The sequence below is a fragment of the Emys orbicularis genome, chromosome 2 (genome assembly GCF_028017835.1).
Source record: "Emys orbicularis isolate rEmyOrb1 chromosome 2, rEmyOrb1.hap1, whole genome shotgun sequence".
Classification (NCBI taxonomy): Eukaryota; Metazoa; Chordata; order Testudines; family Emydidae; genus Emys; species Emys orbicularis.
Window position 1 is genome coordinate 248,921,868 of NC_088684.1, and position 25,724 is coordinate 248,947,591.

At 40.0% G+C, this 25,724-nt stretch overlaps 1 protein-coding gene across 1 annotated transcript; it reads right to left on the minus strand.

Annotated features, from left to right (window-relative positions):
• Nucleotides 1–403: 403 nt before the first annotated feature.
• C1GALT1 (core 1 synthase, glycoprotein-N-acetylgalactosamine 3-beta-galactosyltransferase 1) lies at nucleotides 404–25,350 on the minus strand. Its single transcript, XM_065398725.1, has 4 exons — nucleotides 25,316–25,350; nucleotides 11,637–11,876; nucleotides 8,227–8,894; nucleotides 404–1,582 (listed from the first exon to the last, which is right to left on the minus strand). Exons 2-4 carry the CDS (start codon nucleotides 11,857–11,859, stop codon nucleotides 1,391–1,393), a joined length of 1,083 nt encoding a protein of 360 aa, XP_065254797.1. The 5' UTR covers nucleotides 11,860–11,876; nucleotides 25,316–25,350; the 3' UTR covers nucleotides 404–1,390.
• Nucleotides 25,351–25,724: the final 374 nt, after the last annotated feature.

A 25,724-nucleotide genomic window follows, 5' to 3' on the forward strand; every position in this document is an offset into this window, starting at 1 on the left:
CTTACCTGAATAACTGTGCAACACATTCACAAGACAGACAATAAAGAGCATTTAAAATGACACATGAAAATCTTAAACTGAAGGCAGAGAAAAAAGCCACACTATAAACCAGACAAAACCCTCAGAGAGAGGTGGAACTACATATTGCAGCCAAATAAAATTGAATTTGTAGGGAACATTCAAAAAAATCATAGTAGAGTACACAGTGGAGAACCTACACTGTGATTTAAAATAGTACTTTTTTGGGTGCCAGATCACTTCCATAAACAAAGAACCCTCCTCCTCCTCCTCCCCCCCCCCCAAAAAAAAAACCTACAGTAAAGCAATGTGTAAATTAAACAGAAATAAACTAATAGTAGCACTGGGTGAATCTGGAAATTACTGTACGCTAGTGCATAAACGCCTGGCTGTCCACAAGTATTTATTGTATGACTGTAGTGTTATCACACAAACATTTTTTGGCTTACAGAATGAATACAAGGGGAGGAAATTGCACTTATAAGGGGTTTATTTCTATCATGTGTACATTAAAAAGCTTTTGGATGAATTTTGTGCCCATTCAAGCAAGGAGTACACACCAAGAGGCATAGAGTGGGCAGGTATGCAAGTTTCCACACATCTTCAACATACTCCAAGATGTATAGCCTTGCTATTCCTGGGCTTTTCGCCAATTAGCACAAGCCAACTGGGTGGTGGTTTTGTGGAACAGATAGTAGTATCTTGGGGGAAGTTTATGATGAGGCCAAGAGTAACAAGTTCATTTCATTTGGGAAGTAATTCAGATTTCGACATTAAATAGGCAGAATATTACTAATTACACCAAATATTTTAAAGTCTGTTTTTAAGGCAGGAGTGGTTTTGAAGACTTTTTTCTCTCTCTTTTCAGCCAAGTTACTTCATGTCAAATTTCTCCGGTATCATCACCATCTCAAAGTGATGAACCTATGTAGCCCAGGATTTCTAACATTAGTACTTATCCAAAATAATGGGAACTGGGGCAAAAAGAAAAATAATGACTAGAAAATACTGTATAATCGTGCTTGAACCTCACCACCATCCATTTGTTTTAATACAATAATATAAACATGAAGAATTTGTAACAAAGCCACCTCAACAGATTTCACAGATCACATAAAAGCTTTAGGACCTGATTCTGCAGTCCTAACATGTGAAAAGTCCCACTATCCCCACGAATAAGAACTGCACAATGAAACCTGTAGTTTGCAGTCACAGAGGAAGACCCTCAACACAGAACTTTTAAAATTCAAATGAATTACTACTAGCAATTCCAGAGTCCTGTCTGAGCTAGATGTAGTTGCTTTTCACTCCATGATACTTCTTTCAGTGCGTTGTTCCACATCTTATTATTGGGTAGAAGTCTGATTCAGTTTCAGGAGCTTTCGGCATCATTATCCATTGCTTTGCTTTTGATTTGCTTTTCTAGATTCTTGAGTGAGTCAGGATTGTACCTGTATAGGTAGCCATATGGTCGGAGATGATAAATCAAGTATTCCAACTGGTACATAGTTGTGGAATCAACATAGTGGAATGAAATTGCCAGATCAGAGCAGCATCCAGGACCCTAAAAATAGGGGGGGAAACAAACAAAAGACTCAGAGGACATTAAAAAATATGCTTAAAATGTTAAAAATAATTCTCTCTAAAGTGTAAATAATACATATTTGGCTTCACTTTATCATACAATTCACCTTTATCAATAATTCACACATTTCAAAGCCTAAATTTTGCAGGAATAGAGTACTCAGACCCTGGTATACTATTTTGTTTGATCATCATCTCCAAATGGAAATTAACGATTTTCAAGAATGCTTGATGTGCTTTAGATAGTTTCTGTGACAACATGACGAAGAGCATGTCTGGTGTACAAGAGAGCAAACCAGGGTGTAATTTCTAAAACTCACTAACATGTTGTGCAGTAACTGATCTGTGTGGACTCTGCTTCCCAGAATCTTCATCCACGTTTCTCCCCATCCACTTTTCCTTACCTTCAATTTTCCTCACCTATTCTCCAGGACACCTTCAACTTGGTTTCCCATGTTCTAATTCAATTGCAAGTCTCCCTCCTTGCCAGAAATAGCCAAAAGAGCTAAAGGACTTTGTTTAAAGACCTGGTGCTAGCAAGGTACTCTGATAGATTTCTGCTTGGACGCAAATAGTGAGCAACAATAGATAACCCCTCAAATTTCTTAAATCTCTAATTTTTCCACCACACTATTTAAACTAAAGCTGCTCAATTTCCCCCCTCCCCCAAAATTTGCAATTTCAATTAAATTTTCAAAATTTTGAAGAAAAGAAGTGGATTGTCGTTTCTACAAATTACATCCTACATTTTGACCAGCCTTAGTTCAAACTAGTCAAACTCTCACTGGAAAGACTGTGCACACAAAAAAAAGTGATACGAAAAACTTGACACAGAAATTTTAAAAAAAATGAATCAAAGCTAGTTAATGAGACCCTAATGTGAGGAAATTACTATCCTTAAACTCAGCACGGGAGCGGAGTATGTAAGCATACTGTAATGGTTACAGAGGCCAAATGAAAGGAAGTAGAAATACAGTCTGCCTTTCACTATGGTTAAATGTCAGGGATCTAGAGTTTGAAAGAAACAGGTATTCTTCAAACAATGGAAAACCAGTTCAAGCAGAAAGTAAGCTGCAGCATGTAAAACGTAAAAGGGAATATGAAGAGCAGCTAACGAAAAAAGAAAAGACAAAAATAAGGAAATAAGTATATTAAAAGTAGGACGCCTGTGAGAGAAATAGTAGGTCTACTGGGATAACAGAATAAAAGGGAATAATTAATATGGATAAGAACACAGAAGAGAAACTACATTCTTTCTTTGGATCAGTCCTTACCAGGTGGATTTGGGGGATCTGCCTAAAAGAGATACTCTTATCAGGTAGAAGATGACATTGTCCAAAATTGAGCTGTCAAAGAGAAAGTTCTGGGACACACTGATAAATTAAATAGTAATGAGTCACCAGGAATGGAAGATATTCATTTATGATTTTTGAAGCAACTTAAGAATGAAGTGCTTAAACTGCTCAAAATATGCAAACTCCGATTAAAATCAAATTACTATGCTAGAGGACTGGAATATAGCAAGTCTCATATCTATTATTCTTCATTTTAGGAAAGTGCTAGGGTTGATCCTAAAATTGTTGAGACCCATAGATTTCATTTTCAGATGAACTGGTTGAAATGATAGAGATATGTGCTTGTACATCACCTAGCACAATGGAGTACTGACCCAGGATGAGCCCGTAGGCTATACAATACTACTACGAGTACACCTACCTGAATACGACAGGGGCAAATAAGCATGACATCTGGTCAGGAAATTCTTTAAATATGTCAACAAAGTAATGGATACAGGAGAACATGTGGACTTTCAAAAAATTTATTTGGACTTTCAAAAAGTCTTTGACAAAGTCCTTCTGAAGAGCCTAGTCAATAAACTAAACTAAGTAGTCATGAAGTGAGAGGTAAAGCATTGTTATGGATTAGAAAATGGCAAAGAAATCAATCATCAATTTTCAGCCAGGAACTCAGTAGGCTTCCAAAAAAAGGGCAGCATTTCTACAGTTGATAAAAAACACCCTGTTATATTAGTTATAACTTATAAGGGAAGTAAGCCCTCATGCTTCAGACCATAAGCCAACTACCAGGAGTCAGGGAGAAGCTTCCCTATTGGTAGGTTATTCCATAATTGTCCATTGCTGAAGCATCTGTAATTGGCCACCATTGGAGACAAGATTGGATTAGATATGGTAAAGCAATTCTATTTTTTTTTTTTAACTGTAATACTCAGCCTGGAAAGCAGCTAACAGTTTTCCAGATACTATCTTTTAATACTGGATCCTAAATATTATCTGTTTTAATTTGCTGAAGAATGTTAGCACATTTACACCATATTCCATTAACAGCAACTTAAGTGGCGGTCATGCCTTTTTATTCCATGATCATGGCAACAGTTGCCATAAAAAAGACTTTAAAAGACTGAAAACATGATAATCACCTGTCTCCTACATGCATGGACCAGGTATTTTAACAAGGGAACTGACTGCCAAGCACTCTAAAGAAATTAGATCTAGAAGTAAGTGTGTGTGTGTTTTTTATATACACCTCTACCCCGATATAACGCTGTCCTCGGGAGCCAAAAAATCTTACCACCTTATAGGTGAAACCGTTATATCGAACTTGCTTTGATCCGCCGGAGCAAGCCGTGCCTCCCACCCCCCCACCCCCGGAGCACTGCTTTACCGCGTTATATCCGAATTCGTGTTATATCGGGGTAGAAGTGTATCTCCATCCCTCCTGATTTAGAATGTAAATACTTAAAGATACATCATATATGCTATCCGTTCAGAAACTGCTGCAACTACATAAATATTTTAGTTATTACTAAGAAGGAGCTAAACATGTCAAAATATTCACTCCATATGGATATTTACAGAAATAAAGTATAGAATTTATTGACACCTTTCAATCCAAAGCACTTTTCAGGCTGCTTTCATTCACTTGCAACTGAAACACTAAAAGTTTAGGCCAGTCCTACAAATCATTCACCAGCAGAACTCCAATGTGCATGAAAGACTGGGTCCTTTAACTGTAATTGAGGGAGCATTTAAAGCAAACAAAATAAAATTACCAAGACTAGTTTTTAACCAGAGGTTCAAGCCTAATAAAATTTAGCACTTAGTGATTTAGGGAGAGATTTTCAATAACACAGGAGAGAGTTAGATGTCTCACTCCCCGTTGTGTCTGTGAGAAGTCTCCCCTTATACAATAGTTTAAAATGGTGTATAAACACACAACTAATTAGTCCTGCTCCCCCTCAGGAGATACGGGTAATATTGCCCCCAATTCTACAAAATGGAGAAATGGAGGCAGAAAAACACAGAAATTTGCCCAAGATCTAGTGAGAGCCAGTGGCAGGGCTAATAGTAAACCTCAGAACCAATCATATGGTCATTCCTACAGATCACGCCGCACCTTTAATTACAAATGCTAACCAGTTTTTAAAAAAAAATACTATTAGAAGTTTCACTGTTTTATTGTTAAAATATTGATAATCGAGACCTAGGTTTTATATATAATCCCAAAATAGCACCTCCAAAGTGCCTTCAGATAGCATGCTAGTTTACTGGCTCAATGCTGCTAAAGCAGTACGAGTAAGAGGGATAGCTCAGTGGTTTGAGCATTGGCCTGCTAAATGCAGAGTTGTGAGCTCAATCCTTGAGGGGGCCATTTAGGGATCGGTCCTGCTTTGAGCAGGGGGTTGGACTAGATGACCTCCTGAGGTCCCTTCCAACCCTGATATTCTAGGATTCTACAGCATCTACATGTTCCTTGGAAGTTTATCCAAACCCATCCCCATTTAGCTAGTAAGATATGAGGTAACAACTTGATGTGGTATGGCTGCTGGCCATGATACACAAATCAAGTCTAATGCATTACACGTTACATGAAACAAGGCTTTTGAAAACACTTGCACTTCTCACCTACAAAAAACAAGTTTTACAACTTAGCAGCTCTGCTCATTAGTAGGGTTCCGTGTCTGTCATGGAGGTTGGGGAAGTCATGGATTCCATGACTTCTGCAGTGGCCAGTGTGGCTGATCCCAGGTCCGCCCAAGCAGCTGGCCCTGGGCCCGGCTGCAGCTTGTTGCTCAGGCAGCCACACTGGCTGCTGTTGGAGGGGGCCAGCCGGCCCCAGGGACTGCCTGAGCAGTGGTCCCGAGGGCGGCGGGAGGAGCTGCAGCTGGTGGCACCTGGCAGCGGGCCCCCCCCAGCAGTGGCCCGAGCAGCAGCAGCGGGCCTCCCCCACCAGTTACTGCTGCAGGCCCGCGTGGCTCCCCCCACTCACCCCCAAGATTCAATCATGGGTATTTTTAGTAAAAGTCATGGACAGGTCATGGGCTATGATTTTTTGTTTATTGCCCGTGACCTGTCCATGACTTTTACTAAAAAATACCCGTGATTAAATCGTAGCCTTACTCATTAGAAATGAATACATGAGTAATCACAAAGCTGAAGGTAACAGATCTAGTTTCTGCACCCAGATGAGACATTCAGCAGGACTGGCAAAGGACGCAGAACTATTTTGGCAGATATCAGTGGATGCTCCTTTAATTGCAGTCTCATGCATGAAATTATCTTCCAGATTTATCAAGAGAAAAAAGGATATTAACTTACAACAGTGTTTTTTTGACTCCACAGACTATGTCTAAGATTTCCAAAGGAGTCCGCACCTCCATTCAAAATTTTTTAGAGGTTCACAAATGGGGGAAAAAAAAAAAAAAAAAAAGGTTGAAAAACCCCTGAATTACAATGTCTATAAAGATATTTCCCTCACCCTCAAAACTATAGGTACCTGACATTTAACTAAAAATATGCAGATATAGAAAAATTAAAGAGGACTAAAACCAGAGTAAACACTCACATTAAAAAAGTTAACTTTTACATGCCAAGCAACTTGCTTCCACAATTTCCACTGCGAGACCATTCCATTGACTTAAATGTAATTATGTGTACGTATTTTATATATTTCACTATCGAAACTCGTTGCAAGTATGTCTTCTGAATATTGTTTTTTAAACACAATTCTTAGACACACAGTTTGGACCTATACACACCAGCTAGATATGTTCAAAACCAGTTTAGGGGGCAACTGTGTTCAAATAATTCAAAGGGTCCTTCTTAATCAAGGATGGGGACTAAATCAGCTGAGGCTACAGTACTGTACTGAGCTTTGAACAACATACCCACCATCTCTTTTTTAAATATTTGCTTCTTGGAATAAGACAGGACAATGCAAGGTCCAGTGTCATTTTTTGCATCTCATCTTTACTGTCCTATTATATTACTCTAAAAGTACTATCAAGACAGTCTCTTAAAAGTGGGACAGAAGATTTCTTCCATTTACTAAATGGCACATTTTATCACTACCATGCTACATTTGAACACACCAAGAATGGTTTGGTGGTTACGAGACAGGTGGGATTTCAACAGTATTCAGTGTTGGCCTAATTCTGCTCCCAAATGAAATGGGAGTTTCACCACTGACTTCAAGAGGAACTGTTTCAAAAGCACCCAGTGTTAGTGTAATTCCCACTCCATTTACAGATAAAGTTACCACTGCTGTTAGATTTACAAATCTAACTAGTTTTAAGATGGAACTTGATAAATTTATGAACAAGATTATATGATGGGTTGCCTGTGATAGCATGGACTCAGTGACAGGAGGTCCTTTTCAGTCCTGTGTACCTTACCTTTAGGTTGTTAATAAGGCTCTTGCAGAGATTACACACAAACCAGATTTTCTGATATGAGTACCTTCAGCTCTCATTACTTTCAAGAACTATAGCTCTCATTGATTAGAATGAGAGATACAGGTCTCCATTTCTCTGCAAATCAGGTCAACAATAAGGACCTCACATTCAGTTTTAAATTGGTAGAATTTGATTTTAACAAAAAAAAAAAAAAAAAATCAGTTATTGCAATTTAATAAAAGAGGTGCTAAAAAGCCAAATTCCACCACTTGCACTCACTGCAAACTTCTCATGTTCCCCTCAACTTTGACAGGCAAGTAGTATCCTCTAAAATTACAAAAGGAAATTCATTGTAGGGATTCTCACACTAGCATGGACCACACCTTAAATTTTCTCATGGACCACATATTCCCTCCCATTCATGATTGCATAATAAGTTGCAACTACAGTAATTGTCGACATGGAAAGGTAACATTGGGAACAATATTTATGTATTTTAGCTGCCTTTTAATGTGATTTAGCAACAGGAAACAAGAAGAAGCCAACATCCTGTGATAAACCAGTTCTCCATACAGCACAAGAGTTAGATAGAAGAGACCTACTGGAGCATCCAGTCCATCTTTTACAACATTAGAACAGTAAAAGTAATTTCAGATTAACTTATTCTCATGGTACACTAGGTACGGTACTTGCTTTCAAGTTTTAATTCATAAATGGAATATATAATGATTCCACCCTTAAATCTGTCTAAGGCACTCACAACAAAATCATTTTATTTTCCCACAACATTTTAATAATGGACAGTTAAATAGCCTATAATCACTGTATATATAAAAAGATAACTTCAGAAATGTACTTCATACAATGAACACAGCCTTTCTAAAAAAAAAAAACAAAAAAACCAAACAAACAAACAAAAAAAAACCCCTTACCTCTATGGGAGGATAATAATTATAATTCCAGTACCAAAATGTTCTAGGTAGATATCCTCTGATTAAGTGATGTTCTGGCACAAAGGGATGAAAAGTTTCTTTACCACTTGTGTCCCTTGAATCTCCGGCTTCTACATTAATATTCTCCATGCATTTTCCGAGTGCTAGGTCTTCAATAGAAGAGCTATGAGAACATTTGTTGGTTTTAAATGCATTAACAAATCTCCTTAGAGCTTCTTTGCTCAGTACATATCCTGCTCCTCCACTCATGTAGCCCTGTTTCACATAAGGCTTAAACCTTCTTCCAAAGTATATTGCTTGTTCGGGATTGTATTTTGAAAGAAGCCATCTCAAGTTGTCCAGTATAACATATGTGTCATCATCTGCTTTCATAAACCAATCAGCATCGTCAATATAATGGTCATGTACATACTGGAAGGCTTTAATAGTTTTCCAGTACAGTTGGTCCCTGCCTTCTTTGGTTTCTAGTCCCACAGTTGGAAAGTCTTTATTCTCCTCAGAGCTCATAAATAGTATTTTATTGCAACGCTGGGCCCAAGTCGCTTTAACATGCTTGGCTTTTTTCTCTAGATTCTGAGGCCCAGTCATCACCCAACAAAGTATTTTCACCTTCTGATACAGTCCTTCTGCAATATTTTTGTTCTCATCTAAAGGGGGAAGGAGGGGGGGAAGAAATTCCATGATACGTTAGTGTGTTTGCTAAGTAGTAACACAAATGGAAAAGTACAATATAAAAGATTCAGCAATGCTTAAGAAAAAATAAGTTGTTAGCCATTAAGAAAGTGCAGAGAGATGAATGGGAAGAAGTCCAGTATAGATGTGCATCAGTTGAGGCTTCTGTTTTGGACAACTTTTTTCTGTCATATTTAATACAAGACAAGTCCTGTACAGCCCAATTTACATTACCTGATATTTGGTGACCAACATTTGTCTTTGTATTTTCTTCAGTCAGCAAGACCAAAATTAAATTCAGGAATGAAAAAATTTAAATTATTTTCAAATACTTAGTTTTACAAGAGAAGTAAAAGGGATACTATTAAGATCTTCTCACAAAAAAACCAAACATGGTTTTACAAAACCTTACATGAATTTTAAAAAATTCAACTCAATTTTATTTAAAAGAATTCTCTGGTAGACTAACGAAGCTAATGAAAACCTTTTAAAAAACTGACTAAATGTAAAAATTTGAAGCCAGTCAGTCTATTTTTTTTTTAACAGTCCATGCTAAGTAAAAAAATATTTATGGTGAAGAGCAAATTAGATTTTTTTTTTAAATGTTTAGTTTTAATACCTAAAATGTTAATAATTAAAAATTTATTTTAAAATAACTGTCACCAACTACTGAAACTGGTTTTCAAGTTAAAAGCAGCAAGTAAGCCAGAAAAGGCAACTTGTCCCCAGAAACCAAATTAAATCTTTATTTACTGAAAGGAGACAAGAAATAGGTTCTGCAATACTGTGATAAAAATCGTTATTGCTGTATCTGAAATACTTTTCATTTCCAGATACACTGACAACTTAATCAGATAAAAGTCTACACCTATTTAAGGTTTAAATAGGTTTAAGGTTTAAAAACTCATGCACCAATTCTGCAACTGGACCCAAGTAGATGCACCCCTGTGCCTACCTAGGCATGGTCTACACTACAATTAGTTCAACTCAAGCCAGCTTACGTTGACCTAACTATGTAAGTGTCTACACTGCCCCTCTATGCCGACTTAATAACTGTACCTCCACGAGAGGCATAAAATCAATGTAATTAGGTCAATGCAGTGTCAGGGTAGACGCAGCGTTGCTTTCATCAACTGTTACTAGCTTTCAGAGGCCATCCCACAATGACTCACGCTGACAGTACAATCGGTACAAGAACTCCTGTTGAGGACACGCAACACTGACACAAGGAGCTTAATGTGGACACGCAAAATCAATTTAATTACTGCAGCAGCTGAATGATGATGTAACTAAGGCTACGTAATTCTGTAGTGCAGACATGCCCATAGTGTCCCCACTGCCTTCAAAAGACTACATGCAAGTCTATGAGATTCAGGTTCAGATCAGAGTGCAGGATGGGGACCTAAAAATGTTTGTTTACCTTTATACAAGATCAGGACAATTTTCCTTACAATAATTTACTATAATAGTGTGTACATTTCAGAGAACAAACAGGTTTGTATGTGTTTTGCAGTTTAAATATATTTAGTTTTAAGTTACTCATTAGTGGCCTGGCTCTGCAAACCCTAACATAAGCAAGTAGCTTACTTACATAAGTAGTCCCGTTGCAGACAAGATTTAGGCTCTAAATTTTACAGTTAATCATTCTGACAAAATATATCCACTGTAAGAAAAAAAGTGCATGGAACTGCAAATGAATATGGTTTGTTTTGAGTGCCTGAGAACAACAAAATTAAAGTAGAGTAGAATTAATTTGTTTCTGAATGAATATGGCTTTGGATTGCCAATTATCCTTTTCACCACCAATTGGCTGGTATGTATTTTTTGGTTATGAGATTACGTCATTTAATTCCCCGATGAAAGTCAGACCACCCCAGCCTCACGCCATTATATAAGTTGCCTGTGTTAAAATGAAACGGGGGGGGGGGGGGGGGGGGGGGGGCGACAACCTCCCCTTGAAGATCTAGTAGGTAGAGCAAAGGGCTAAAAACTAGGAATCTTTAGCTCTATTTTCTTTTCTGTCACAGATCTGTACAACCTTGAGCAAGTCATTTAACTTTTCTATGCATCAGTTTTAATACCTGAAAAATAGGTATTTATCTGCCTCACAGGGCTGAGGTGGTTTAGTTAATGTTTGTGAAACACTCTGAACTTACACAGAACTTTATTTATATAATGATGTTAAATACTACATGCTTCAAACCACCAATGTCTATAGCATTTTTCCCCTCCCAAAATGTAGACCGCTTGACTGATCAGGTTTAAAGAATAGTGGGCTACTTTTAAAGTTTCACTTTTATTTGAAAAGCTTAATCACAAATTATAGATGCTGCTAAATTAGCTTAAGTAAAACTAAAAAGCAATCTAGCTGCCTATGAAGTACTGTGATTGTGTCAAATGAGCAGAAAAAAATCTGTTGTAGTTTACCACTTAAGAAGCTCCGGGAGCCAAACTTTAAACCATTTCCAAGTCTGGATGCAACTGTTGGAAAGTATTGTGCTCTCTGAAAAAATCACTCTTATTAGAAAATGCAAGTTAGTAAAGAAAAAACAATCATTCAATGCCTTAGGAGGGGAAACCTACGTGATTTTATATTGTGTGCGTGCACATGTAATAAGAAAAACTTGTGTATAAATACCTAGCAATGAAGAAAGAAAAATGTCAAATTGGAACATAATGTTTCCTCTCCTTTTACATTGTACAAAACAAAAAAATACCTTGATGCTGCCCAGCATCAGCATTGAAGTTCATTTGTCCTTCCAGCTGATCACTTCCAGTTTCTTCTGAGTGTTCACCATGGGGATCATTGTGAAGAATATTAGGTTGGATCTCAACCTGTTTTTCCAACACTATGCTAAATAGCATGTAACATGTGAAAAATCCTATTGTTGATCCAAATGTGAAGGTTAGAAGATTCAGCAAAGATTTAGAAGAGGCCATTTCCTGAAGGCAATATGCTGTCAAGAAAGAAAGTAACATTAAGTTTTTCTAAGCTAAGTAAGGGACATATAGGGGAGTATGAAAAAGAAGTCAAATGGCAAACCCAGGGCCTGATTCTAGAACCCTCATTCATGCAGAACTCACATTACTTGAACTGGAGTCCTGGGTGACTAAGAGCAGCAAGATTAGAACCAATATTTATTCCTTTGTATATAAAGGAATACAGAAGGGGAAGCATTTTATATAAACATAGAAGAGGATATTCGAAAGACAAAAAAGTAGTGTGTGTAGAGACACACATCCCCTTTTATTTACATTTTCCCCCAACTGCTCCTAACAAGTTTGAATATTACAAGAGTTAAGGACACAAACAGTAATAATAATCATAAAAAAATGTCAAACAGATAAAAAAAAACTAAAAATACTCCCAATCCCAGAATGAACTAGATCTTATCTGTGCATTTTTCTATCAATGTCTTGTCCCCCCCACCCCTCCGAGAAACAGACAGATGTGGGATGTCCTGAAAGTCACCAAATCCAGGCTCTGATGGGACAATGGGTACGTCTTCGCTACCCGCCGTCCATCTATAGGGGATCGATTTATCGTGTCTTGTCTAGACGTGATAAATCGATCCCCGAATGCGCTCCCCGTCGACTCCGGAACTCCACCAGGGCAAGAGGCGGAAGCGAAGTCGACGGGGGAGACGCAGCCATCAATCCCGCGCCGTGAGGACGGGAGGTAAGTCGATCTAAGATACGCAACTTCAGCTACGTGAATAGCGTAGCTGAAGTCGACGTATCTTAGATTGACCTCTCCCCCCTCCCCCCCCCAGTGTAGAGCAGCCCAATGAAAAGTAAACTCTAAAGTCAAGGAGCCAACCCTGAGAAAAACCCTGTTTTCCGCTTCCTCATATTTTAAATAGAGGGTTGTTAGCTTGGGCATCTGAGACAGTATGCATAGGGAGAGAAGCAATCTCTCAAACAGCCAGTAAACCACAAAATGAGTTTTTATAAGACAAAACCAACACCTTAAAGCTTCTGCTGAAATTCAGCTAGTAGATTTACATGTGCTTAATTCTTTGCAGGATTGACTTGAATATCAATTTCTTTATGAAAAGAGCTTTTAAAGTCTAAAAAACCCATTGGGACATGACATTTATATACAAACATAACTAGAATTCCTAAAACCAAGCAAGAGAGATTATTTTTATTCACAAATAATTGTATCACCATTTTTATTCACAAATAATTGTAGACGTTGTGCAGTCTACATGGTTTTATAAAAACATGATAATAAGTGAATATAATGTAACTGGGATAGTTTTATAAAAAATTTGATAATAAGTGACTATAATGCAAATGGGATATGCTTTGTGCAAAAGGTCTCTTGTAAGGTATCATTACAAAGCTCATAATCTACTGAGTGTGATCATCCTATTTGTAGAAATGTACCACTCTTGTATCTAAAACTAGAAATATAAAATGTAACTCTGAGGGCCTATTGTAATTATGTAAAGTGTGGGCCATTAATGATGGTTTGGAATCTTGATGACTCCCATTGTCTGCAGATGGCTGTTTACCTGTGAGTCTCCCTGTATATGTGTGTGCTGGCAAGTGAGTAATGAAGTCTTGCAGTGACATGTGATCATGTCACCTGAACTGGAATCCATCTTTAACCTGGTGCTTTTCCAGTGAGGGGAGGGGGTGGGAACCCAGAGGAACAAAGGGTTCCCGCCTTATGCAAAAGATATATAAAGGGGTGGAAGAGAACTGAGAGGGGGAGAGGAGCCATCATGGAGAATCCCCTAGATAACACCTAAGCTGGAACAAAAGCTGTACCAGGGGAAAGAATTGTGCCCAGGCCTGGAAAGTGTCCAGTCTGAGAAAAACTTACTGAAGCATCTCTGAGGGTGAGATTATCTGTATTTAGTTTGATTAGGCATAGATTTGCGCATTTTATTTTATTTTGCTTGTGACTTACTTTGTTCTGTCTGTTACTACTTTGAACCACTTAAATCCTACTGTCTGTATTTAATAAAATCACTTTTTATTTAGTAATTTACTCAGAGTATGTATTAATACCTGGGGGAGCAAACAACTGTGCATATCTCTCTATCAGTGTTATAGAGGGCGAACAATTTATGAGTTTGCCCTGCATAAACTTTATGCAGGGTAAAACGGATTTATCTGGGTTTAGACCCCATTGGGAGTTGGGCATCTGAGTGCTAAAGACAAGCACACTCCTGTGAGCTGGTTTTCAGGTAAACTTGCAGCTTTGGGACAAGCGATCCAGACCCTGAGTCTTTGTTAGAGCAGACTGGAGTGTCTGGCTCAGCAAGACAGGGTGCTGGAATCCTGAGCTGGCAGGGAAAACAGAAGCAGGGGTAGTCTTTGCACATTGGGTGGCAGCCCCCAAGGGGGTTTCTGTGATCCAACCCGTCACAGTGGCGTAGTCGGCAGGATCTGTGCACAGCTGATTGCTTTGAGATACTGGTAGTGATTTTAAGTGAGTTTTAAGTGTGGTGGCTGGAGAACAGACAAAGTGGTTACTGGTTTGTTATTTTCTGTTTGCTTATTTCGGGAAAGGGAATTAGGGACAGAAAAGGAAGCAAAATAAGTAAGAATGAAGATCAAAAGAAGCTAAAACTACACAAGTTGCAAATTGCCCAGAAAGACTGAACAATGGGCGCTGGGAATGTCTCTGTTAACTAAGAAGCCCCTGAGCTGAGTACATCTCAGTTTCAGTGAACTGCAGATGGGTGTGGCCCAACCTCTGTCTGTGCTGAAGCTGACTGGAGTGTCTAACCTAGCAAGACAGGAGTGGAGGGGTGCCTGTTCTGGCAGGAGGGTGTTATCTGTGGTATCCCAGCTCATCGAGTGGTGGTCTCAAGGGAAGACAAATGGAAACTGATGTACAATTTGCCTGGGAAAAGGCTGACCTGGAAAAAGAAAAGGGTGCCCACCAACCTGGACTTAAGAGACAAAGCAATTAAGACCCAGAAGCATGACCTGGCTGTAATGGAGTGGAAGAGGTGCACAGAGACATGTATCCTGGAGCTGGAAGTTGGGGTCCTGGTGACTGCTGCGGTGGGAACAAACCCCAAGGACTCTAGCTGGAAGCAAACCCAACCTGAGTGAAAGTGGGGGGGGATTTTGCTGGCCAGCGAAAGGTCCCTCATAGCTGGTAGCTGTGAGCCTACAGCTGGGTCAGGGTCTCTTTCCCTTTTGGGGGACACAGGAGTGTCTGCCCCATAGGGGAGCCCAAAAACGAATTTTAGGTATACTGCCTCCGCCAGGTTAAGTGTCCAAGTCTCTGGCAGTAAGTTCAGGAGGAGGGTGTGACGTTGTGCAGTCTACATGGTTTTATAAAAACATGATAATAAGTGAATATAATGTAACTGGGATAGTTTTATAAAAAAATTGATAATAAGTGACTATAATGCAAATGGGATATGCTTTGTGCAAAAGGTCTCTTGTAAGGTATCATTACAAAGCTCATAAGCTACTGAGTGTGATCATCCTATTTGTAGAAATGTACCACTCTTGTATCTAAAACTAGAAATATAAAATGTAACTCTGAGGGCCTATTGTAATTATGTAAAGTGTGGGCCATTAATGATGGTTTGGAATCTTGATGACTCCCATTGTCTGCAGATGGCTGTTTACCTGTGAGTCTCCCTGTATATGTGTGTGCTGGCAAGTGAGTAATGAAGTCTTGCAGTGACATGTGATCATGTCACCTGAACCGGAATCCATCTTTAACCTGGTGCTTTTCCAGTGAGGGGAGGGGGTGGGAACCCAGAGGAACAAAGGGTTCCCGCCTTATGCAAAAGATATATAAAGGGGTGGAAGAGAACTGAGAGGGAGAGAGGAGCCATCATGGAGAATCCCCTAGATAACACCTAAGCTGGAACAAAAGCTGTACCAGGGGAAAGAATTGTGCCCAGGCCTGGAAGGTGTCTAGTCTGAGAAAAACGTACTGAAGCATCTCTGAGGGTGAGATTATCTGTATTTAGTTTGATTAGGCATAGATTTGCGCATTTTATTTTATTTTGCTTGTGACTTACTTTGTTCTGTCTGTTACTACTTTGAACCACTTAAATCCTACTGTCTGTATTTAATAAAAATCACTTTTTATTTAGTAATTTACTCAGAGTGTGTATTAATACCTGAGGGAGCAAACAACTGTGCATATCTCTCTATCAGTGTTATAGAGGGCGAACAATTTATGAGTTTGCCCTGCATAAGCTTTATGCAGGGTAAAACGGATTTATCTGGGTTTAGACCCCATTGGGAGTTGGGCATCTGAGTGCTAAAGACAAGCACACTCCGGTGAGCTGGTTTTCAGGTAAACTTGCAGCTTTGGGACAAGTGATTCAGACCCTGAGTCTTGGTTAGAGCAGACTGGAGTGTCTGGCTCAGCAAGACAGGGTGCTGGAATCCTGAGCTGGCAGGGAAAACAGGAGCAGGGGTAGTCTTTGCACATTGGGTGGCAGCTCCCAAGGGGGTTTCTGTGATCCAACCCGTCACAACCACATACAGTAATTCCCATTAAAATTAGTGCATAGGATTTAGATACAATCAACGGGAGGTTAAACCTCAATATGTTCTAGAGAAGTGCTTCTCAAAGCCGGTCCGCCGCTTGTTCAGGGAAAGCCCCTGGCAGTCCGGGCCGGTTTGTTTATCTGCCGCGTCCGCAGGTTCGGCCGATCGCGGCTTCCACTGGCTGTGGTTCGCCGCTCCAGGCCAATGTGGGCTGCGGGAAGGTTGGCCAGCACATCCTCAGCCCGCGCCGCTTCCCGCAGCCCCCACTGGCCTGGAGCGGCCATTGGGAGCCACGATCGGCCGAACCTGCAGACGTGGCAGGTAAACAAACCGGCCCGGACCGCCAGGGGCTTTCCCTGAACAAGCGGCGGCCTGACTTTGAGAAGCACTGTTAGAAGTCCTTGTACATACATGTAAGTGTAGAATTTCAGTGTAAAATATTGTTTGAGTATTGTTCTGCTTTTTGGGATCTGTAAAGGCACCCTGAAAGATTTCCTTACTCCCTTCCTCCAGACTTGAATCTCCCACCCACACACACCCCATTTCTTAGAAATATGGTTTTCTGGTTTTGCTACATGCTTGAGAATTTCTTGGATGACCCAAATGTGCAAGTCAATCTTAACAGCTCTTAATTCACAGTCAAATCTTTAAAAAAGATTTTTCTCCCAAAAGTGAGTTCTAGGTATTAAAAAACTCAAACACACACAATGGAGGGGGAATAGGGGACACAGAGTGACTAGCATGAGGAAGGGATTGCAGGGAATACCTGAAACACAGAGGATGGAAAGGTGGCATGCAGAGAGCTTGTGATGGGGTATGGAGGAATGCAAGGAGCCTCTATTGCGTGCAATAAGCTTAGTGTACAGAACAACAATTTATGGAACCCCCTAGTTTTTTTAAGAAGTTAACCTCAGATTTGACTTCACTTCAAACTAAGGAAAATTTTAAATGTGTTATAGTCTCATTCCAATCTGTAAGGATGAGCAACTCACTTCCAAGCAAATGTAGAACTCTGTACAGCAAATGCGTGGCATCAAGCAACGCCCCAGCAAGGGTGGTTCTATGTCACATTGTTTACATTACAGTAAAGCGGCATTTCAAATGATTGTTCTGTTGTCTGCAATACATTTGATCTACAGAAGGGCTATAATTACTCTTTGTACACAATCGATTAGAGAAGCAGAATGCAGAATGGTTCTTGAGGTCAAATCCTGACCTGATCCTGCAAAAACTTTCACACAACTATTATTGTTATTATTTGCATTACTAGTGCCTGGGTGTCTAGTTATGGACCATGACCCCACTGCGATTTGCTGTGTTTGTACAGCACACAAAGACACTGCGTGCCCCAAAGAGCTTACAATTGGAGGAGTCCCATTGACATCATTGGGTTTACGCATGTGTATAAAGTTAGGCACGTGTGCAACTCTTGGAAGGATTGGGGGTCTATGTGAGCCATTTACTATGATCTTGTACAAGCAACTTCAACTCCTTGTACCTTGGGTCAACTAGATGGGAAAATAGAGTTCTAAAAAAAATAAAAATATCACTAAACATCAGATTCTACACCAGGAGCTAAAATTTTTGTAAGAACGAACAACTGTACACAACAGCCTGCCATTTTTTTCCAATAAAAGGGCTATGAGGAGAAATTAATGTTAGAATTCAGACAAATGAACATAAAAGATATATTAGAAAAAGCTAATAAAATAATATTTCTTCTGTGAATGCAAACTATAAGTTATTAGTCATACGGGGTGGCACTATTTCCCAGCTTCCAGAACCAGCAATTTACACCACTTAAAGTATGTAGAGTGATAGAAAACAAAGTATGTTTTATATTTTTGTTTTTTTACTGGGTTCCTGCCAAACTAATTAGACAGCTACTTGAAGTATCACAAACTTCAAGACTGTATTGGTCATTAACTGCTAGGAAAGAAGTGAAACTGAAAACAAAAATGCATTTGCAGTGCACAACTTGAGATGAATTAGAAAAAAAAAGCATTCTATTAAGCTTATAACTGCAATGAGGACCTCTGAGTTGGGGATTTCCTAACTGTTACTGATTAGCTGGAACATTCACTCCAACTCACCACAGCAGTCATTAATCCCTAGACTATATTCTATGCCTCCACCATTATAGCTTTAATACTTATTTATTGCTTCAGATCACGAAACAAGCACTTTAATTATTAAAATTCATATATATATATATATATATACACACACACACACACACACATATATATACACACACACTAAACTATGCTGAAATTACTCCAAATTGCAACATATTACACTGTGACGGGTTGGATCACAGAAACCCCCTTGGCAGCTGCCACCCGATGTGCAAAGACTACCCCTGCTTCTGTTTTCCCTGCCAGCTCAGGACTCCAGCACCCTGTCTTGCTGAATTAGACACTCCAGTCCACTTCAACACAGACCCAGGGTCTGAATCACTTGTCCCAAAGCTGCAAGTTTACCTGAAAACAGCTCACAGCAGTGTGCTTGTCTTTAGCACTCAGATGCCCAACTCCCAATGGGGTCTAAACCCAGATAAATCCGTTTTACCCTGCATAAAGTTTATGCAGGGCAAACTCATAAATTGTTCGCCCTCTATAACACTGATAGAGAGATATGCACAGTTGTTTGCTCCCCCAGGTATTAATACATACTCTGAGTAAATTACTAAATAAAAAGTGATTTTATTAAATACAGACAGTAGGATTTAAGTGGTTCAAAGTAGTAACAGACAGAACAAAGTAAGTCACAAGCAAAATAAAATAAAATGCGCAAATCTATGCCTAATCAAACTGAATACAGATAATCTCACCCTCAGAGATGCTTCAGTAAGCTTTTTCTCAGACTGGACACCTTCCAGGCCTGGGCACAATTCTTTCCCCTGGTACAGCTCTTGTTCCAGCTCAGGTGATAGCTAGGGGATTCTTCATGATGGCTTCTCTCCCTCTCTGTTCTCTTCCACCCCTTTATATATCTTTTGCATAAGGCGGGAACCCTTTGTCCCTCTGGGTTTCCACCCCCTCCCCTCACTGGAAAAGCACCAGGTTAAAGATGGATTCCAGTTCAGGTGACATGATCACATGTCACTGCAAGACTTCATTACTCACTTGCCAGCACACACATATACAGGGAGACTCACAGGTAAACAGCCATCTGCAGACAATGGGAGTCATCAAGATTCCAAACCATCATTAATGGCCCACACTTTACATAATTACAATAGGCCCTCAGAGTTACATTTTATATTTCTAGTTTTAGATACAAGAGTGGTACATTTCTACAAATAGGATGATCACACTCAGTAGCTTATGAGCTTTGTAATGATACCTTACAAGAGACCTTTTGCACAAAGCATATCCCATTTGCATTATAGTCACTTATTATCAAATTTTTTATAAAACTATCCCAGTTACATTATATTCACTTATTATCATGTTTTTATAAAACCATGTAGACTGCACAACGTCACAATATATATATATACACATACACACACACACATATATACACACACACTAAACTATGCTGAAATTACTCCAAATTGCAACATATTACTATATTTTAAATCAAGTGATTATGGAGCCTTTATGCACAAACTACAGCAGGAGTTCCCCAACTGAGGGCCACACTGATCATTCTGCAGAAGTTTGACAGCTGCACCAAATTTGCATATCATAGCACTGACTGCAGCTGCTCTCATCTGTAATATGGAAAAGTATGATGTCGAGATTATAGGTCCCAACATATGATGCTTATTCTGATTAAGGCAGCCTTCACTTGGATCAAGGTAGAGTACTATAGTGGGAACTATTTTTACTATCATATCTCCTCCTTAAATATCAGGGTGGTACAAGCCACATTATAGTACCCCCTGTGACTTACAGCTGTGAAAAGACAATGACTTGATTTATAGTGCTACTATTATAATCTGATCTGTTATTAATCTCAACACAGAAGGCAAGAAGAGTTGAGCTAAATGCCCTCTAATAATCAAACTTATAGGATTTACACAAATAAACTGTAACACTGCAACTGTTCATTGTATTAAAATATTGGCTATAGTGCTTCTTTCTGGATGGCCCCCATCTGCTACCAGAGAGCGCCTCAAAACTGGCAAGACAGACAATGAGAGTGCCAGGATAAAGTGTGGCCTCCAAAACTTAGGTCTTAAAAAAAAAAAGTTCATAGTCATATGGAACAACTGCAGGCCTTCACAAAAGAACACACACTTCACCTCTTTCACATTTAATATTAGTTGCCTCTTTACCATGCAATTTAAGTGTTCTGTTTTAACAATCATTATTAATTTTACTTGCCGGAGCACTATATCATTTCAGAATGATTTTTTGTAATTTTTAAGCTATTTTAGTACTAAGTTACAGTCAAATATTTAAATGGAATATTAAGAACTCTATGTTTGGCATCAGTAAGTGCCTTAAAAGAAAAATGTCATAAAATACATTTTCCGCTACTTAATGTTTCCAATATATGTGTGACGGGTTGGATCACAGAAACCCCCTTGGGAGCTGCCACCCAATGTGCAAAGACTACCCCTGCTTCTGTTTTCCCTGCCAGCTCAGGACTCCAGCACCCTGTTTTGCTGAGCCTGACACTCCAATCTGCTCTAACAAAGACTCAGGGTCTGAATCACTTGTCCCAAAGCTGCAAGTTTACCTGAAAACCAGCTCACAGGAGTGTGCTTGTCTTTAGCACTCAGATGCCCAACTCCCAATGGGGTCTAAACCCAGATAAATCCGTTTTACCCTGCATAAAGCTTATGCAGGGCAAACTCGTAAATTGTTCGCCCTCTATAACACTGATAGAGAGATATGCACAGTTGTTTGCTCCCCCAGGTATTAATACATACTCTGAGTAAATTACTAAATAAAAAGTGATTTTATTAAATACAGACAGTAGGATTTAAGTGGTTCAAAGTAGTAACAGACAGAACAAAGTAAGTTACAAGCAAAATAAAATAAAATGCGCAAATCTATGCCTAATCAAACTAAATACAGATAATCTCACCCTCAGAGATGCTTCAGTAAGTTTTTCTCAGACTGGACACCTTCCAGGCCTGGGCACAATTCTTTCCCCTGGTACAGCTTTTGTTCCAGCTTAGGTGTTATCTAGGGGATTCTCCATGATGGCTCCTCTCTCTCTCTCTTCTCTTCCACCCCTTTATATATCTTTTGCATAAGGCGGGAACCCTTTGTTCCTCTGGGTTCCCACCCCCTCCCCTCACTGGAAAAGCACCAGGTTAAAGATGGATTCCAGTTCAGGTGACATGATCACATGTCACTGCAAGACTTCATTACTCACTTGCCAGCACACACATATACAGGGAGACTCACAGGTAAACAGCCATCTGCAGACAATGGGAGTCATCAAGATTCCAAACCATCATTAATGGCCCACACTTTACATAATTACAATAGGCCCTCAGAGTTACATTTTATATTTCTAGTTTTAGATACAAGAGTGGTACATTTCTACAAATAGGATGATCACACTCAGTAGCTTATGAGCTTTGTAATGATACCTTACAAGAGACCTTTTGCACAAAGCATATCCCATTTGCATTATAGTCACTTATTATCAAATTTTTTATAAAATTATCCCAGTTACATTATATTCACTTATTATGTTTTTATAAAACCATGTAGACTGCACAACGTCACAATATGTTTTTCTGAAAAATATCAATCATGCCTGGAAACCACTAGTGTATATTTTGGCAGTATTCCAGAAGAGTAAAAGTATTATTTTGGGGGGGACAACATTTTTGAAAAATTCAGCAATGGAGCCCCCATTCTTGATATACAATTTAAAATATCCTCCCAACCATTTAAATAGTTTGTTGTATATTGATTCTGACGACACTAAACAGTCTTAGAGAAATTAATGTATAGGAGACTGTTTATGCATATTTATAGGCTATATTTTGGAATTTATTTTTATATAATGTTAAGATGTGAAGTGAGTGAAAAATGTTTTTACTTGCCAGCAAAACAAAAGGAAGAAGTGTTTTTTTAAACACTTTTTTTGCATTACATTACAGTATCTGACCAGAGCAGATCAAATTATATAAAGAAAAAAAAAAAAGATCAGCTCTCAGATACTTAATAACCAGCCCTCACACCCATATTCTTTATTTAATTACTTCTCTGCAAAATGATTTATTCAGATAGTCATTAAGAAGTAGAGCCGTGCCAAGACAAGTGCAGAATCTGTGGAGTAGCAAAAGTCTCCAGTTTGCACCCACTAGTGCTACCTTACTTCTTGTTCTTCTTTAAACCAGACAAGAATTAAAGGGTTGATAAACTACAGTGGCCTAAGGCCATATTCAATTTTGTACCTCATTACAACTTTAGGAACATTCCTGCAAATACTTATACACACATAACTTTACTCATGCGAGCAGTCCCATTCAAGTCAATGGGACTGACTGCCTCCTTAGTGTTTTAAAAGTGTTGTCACAGTTTAAAGGAAGACTGTCACCTTAAATTTGGTCCAAAACTTAAGTTGTGTAAAGACGAGCTTTTATAAAACCCCCAATCCATAAAAATTTACAGAATTTATTCAAATTTTAGAAAAATATTTTTAAGAACAGAGGCATTCTCCTGCCTTGTTTGAAACCCAAACATAATAGCACTATGGTGATACACAGTATGGCTGCCGCCCTGAAACATGTTCTACACAGCCATACCCGTCAATAGAACTCTGTGAAGGTTTTGGACTCTGCCCACGCAAAACATGATTGAGGCCTGTAAGCAAAGTACAAGATAATTAACTGACTTCCTTTCTCTGAACTGAAAGAAATATAAGAACTAAAAGAAGAATATAAAAAGTCACAAGTAATCTGGATTTTTAAAATTGTCATTTATGCTCGTGGCTATTTCCTTTGTATTATTTTGTGTATTTTTAATTTATAGCATAGGTACCTTGAGCCTAGATATTTTATAAATGCATATATTTTATTTTTATTTACATTTAAAAAAAATAAAATTTAAGTGTTACTAGCAATAGTTAAAAGATTGTCTTAAGTTGACTTTGTCCATTTAATTAAATGGAAACACATTACATACACAACTAGGTTCTCTCTAGGGTTAATTCTACCGCATGTAGTGTAGTTAAAAAAACAAAAAAACAACAACAACTAAGATAAATACTCCTTAAGAGTTGCATACTTCAGAATGAAATTGATCAATACTGCCATGCTGCTAACACCAAAGCAATGACAAACAGAATGATCTCATTTTTAAGTAAAGATTTGATAAAATGTAGTTAGGTTTTGTATTAACAAAATCTCATTATTTTAAGAAACTACAGTACTGTATACATAGAAGTATAATATATTAAAATTAAAAACGACATCAAAACAAGCAATTCAACCATGTGTGTTCACTCATTAACAGGGCCCTACCAAATTCATGGCCATGAAAAACGCATCATGGACTGTGAAATCTGGTCTTTTGTGTGCTTTCCCCCTATACTATACAGATTTCATGGGGGAGATTAGCGTTTCTCAAATTGGGGGTCCTGACCCAAAAGGGACTTGTGGGGGGGGGGTCACAAGGTTATTTTAGCGGGGATTGCAGTATTGCTTCCCATACTTCTGCACTGTCTTCAGAACTGGGCAGCCGGAGAGTGGCAGCTATTGGCCAGTAGCCCAGCTCTGAAGTCAGGGCCCCGCCAGCAGAGGGCAGAAGTAAGGATGTTAATACCATACCACGTCACCTTTCCTTCTCCAGTGCGGCTTTCGGAACTGGGCGGCCGGAGAGTGGTGGCTGCTGACTGAGAGCCCAGCTCTGCAGGCAGAAGTAAGGGTAGCAATACCATATCATGCCAACCTTACTTCTGCGCTGCTGCAGGCGGCAGCGCTGCCTTCAGAGTTGGGCTCCACCACTCTCCAACTGTGTAGCTCTGAAGGAAGTATTGCTGCCAGCAGCAGCGCAGAAGTAAGGGTAGCAGTACTGCAACCCCCCCTACAATAAGCTTGTAACCATCTCACAAGTCCTTTTTTGGTCAGGATCCCTACAATTACACCACCATTAAATTACAGGTTTAAATAGCTGAAATCATGAAATTTATGATTTTGAAAATCCTGTGACTGTGAAATTGACCAAAATGGACCATGAATTTGGTAGGGTCCTACTCATTAACTCACAAAATTTGTTCATCTGCAATGGGTCTCATTAGTGTGAATCAATGAGTTTCAGCTGATAATGAAGAAAATTTATCAGACTATTTTTTTCTAAGGAAATGTTGGTATCTGAACAAAAATACATTCATAGCTAGTATAAATACAAAGAATTAGAATTAAGTAATTTTGAGACACATTTATTTTAAAATTGCTTTCAAAACCTAAAACTATGGAAATAAAAAGCCTATAGCCATCCATACCATAATCCCATTTTTAGAGGAAAAATCTTAGTAGAAACCTCTCTTCCACCGGCCAAAAATCTGGCACCCTTCTCTTGGCAATAAATTCCCCTCCCCATAAATGCCTAATGCTGTTTCATTGAACCTGATCAATGCTAAGGGCTGGGACTCCCAGCCAGGAGGGATCTGGGCTGGGCCTGCGGAACGGGACTCTGCCGGCTCTAGGGGGATTCACTTCGCCCGCCCTCCTCGCACAGGCGCTGAGGAGCGAAGACGGGAAACAGCCTCTCGCTCGCCGGAGAGGGGCGAGCCAGGCACCTGCTCGCTAACGGGTCTGTGCCTGCCCGCGCCATGCCCAGCCTCTAGCCAGCTGCCTGGGTTACAGACACAGCCTGAGCCCCCGCTGCCGCCGACAGGGGCCTCCCCGGGCTCTGCCCCGACAGCCCCGCTGGACAGACCGACCCCCCTTGGTAGGCCGATACCGACCCCGGGACGGCTCCCCGCTTACCGGCTCGGCCCTGCGCATGCAGGGCGGGTCCCGGCTCTCAGGCGCCCATTAGCTAGAAGCAGGAGGCGGGGAGGGGAAGCAGCCCGCCGAGCCGCTGCCGTCAGGCCCCGGCACCATCGCGCCGGCCCAGCGCGCACTGAGCAGGCCCGCAGCGCGCTGGGGCCTCGCCGCTCCTCACGTCACCGCCGCGCGGCGGCTGCAGCCTGGTCGCGCTCACTGGGCAGCGAGCGGCCGGGGCCGGGCTGGAGGCGGCGCGGTGAGCTGCAGGGACCGGCCCCCGCGGCAGGCCCCTTCCGCGCGCCGCTGAGCCAACGAACGGCAAGAGCCCACGGGCCGCCCCCGGCTCCGCCCGCCCCGCTGTCCCCGGGCCAGCGCGCCCTGCAGCGGGCAGTGAGCAAGAGCAGTAGGG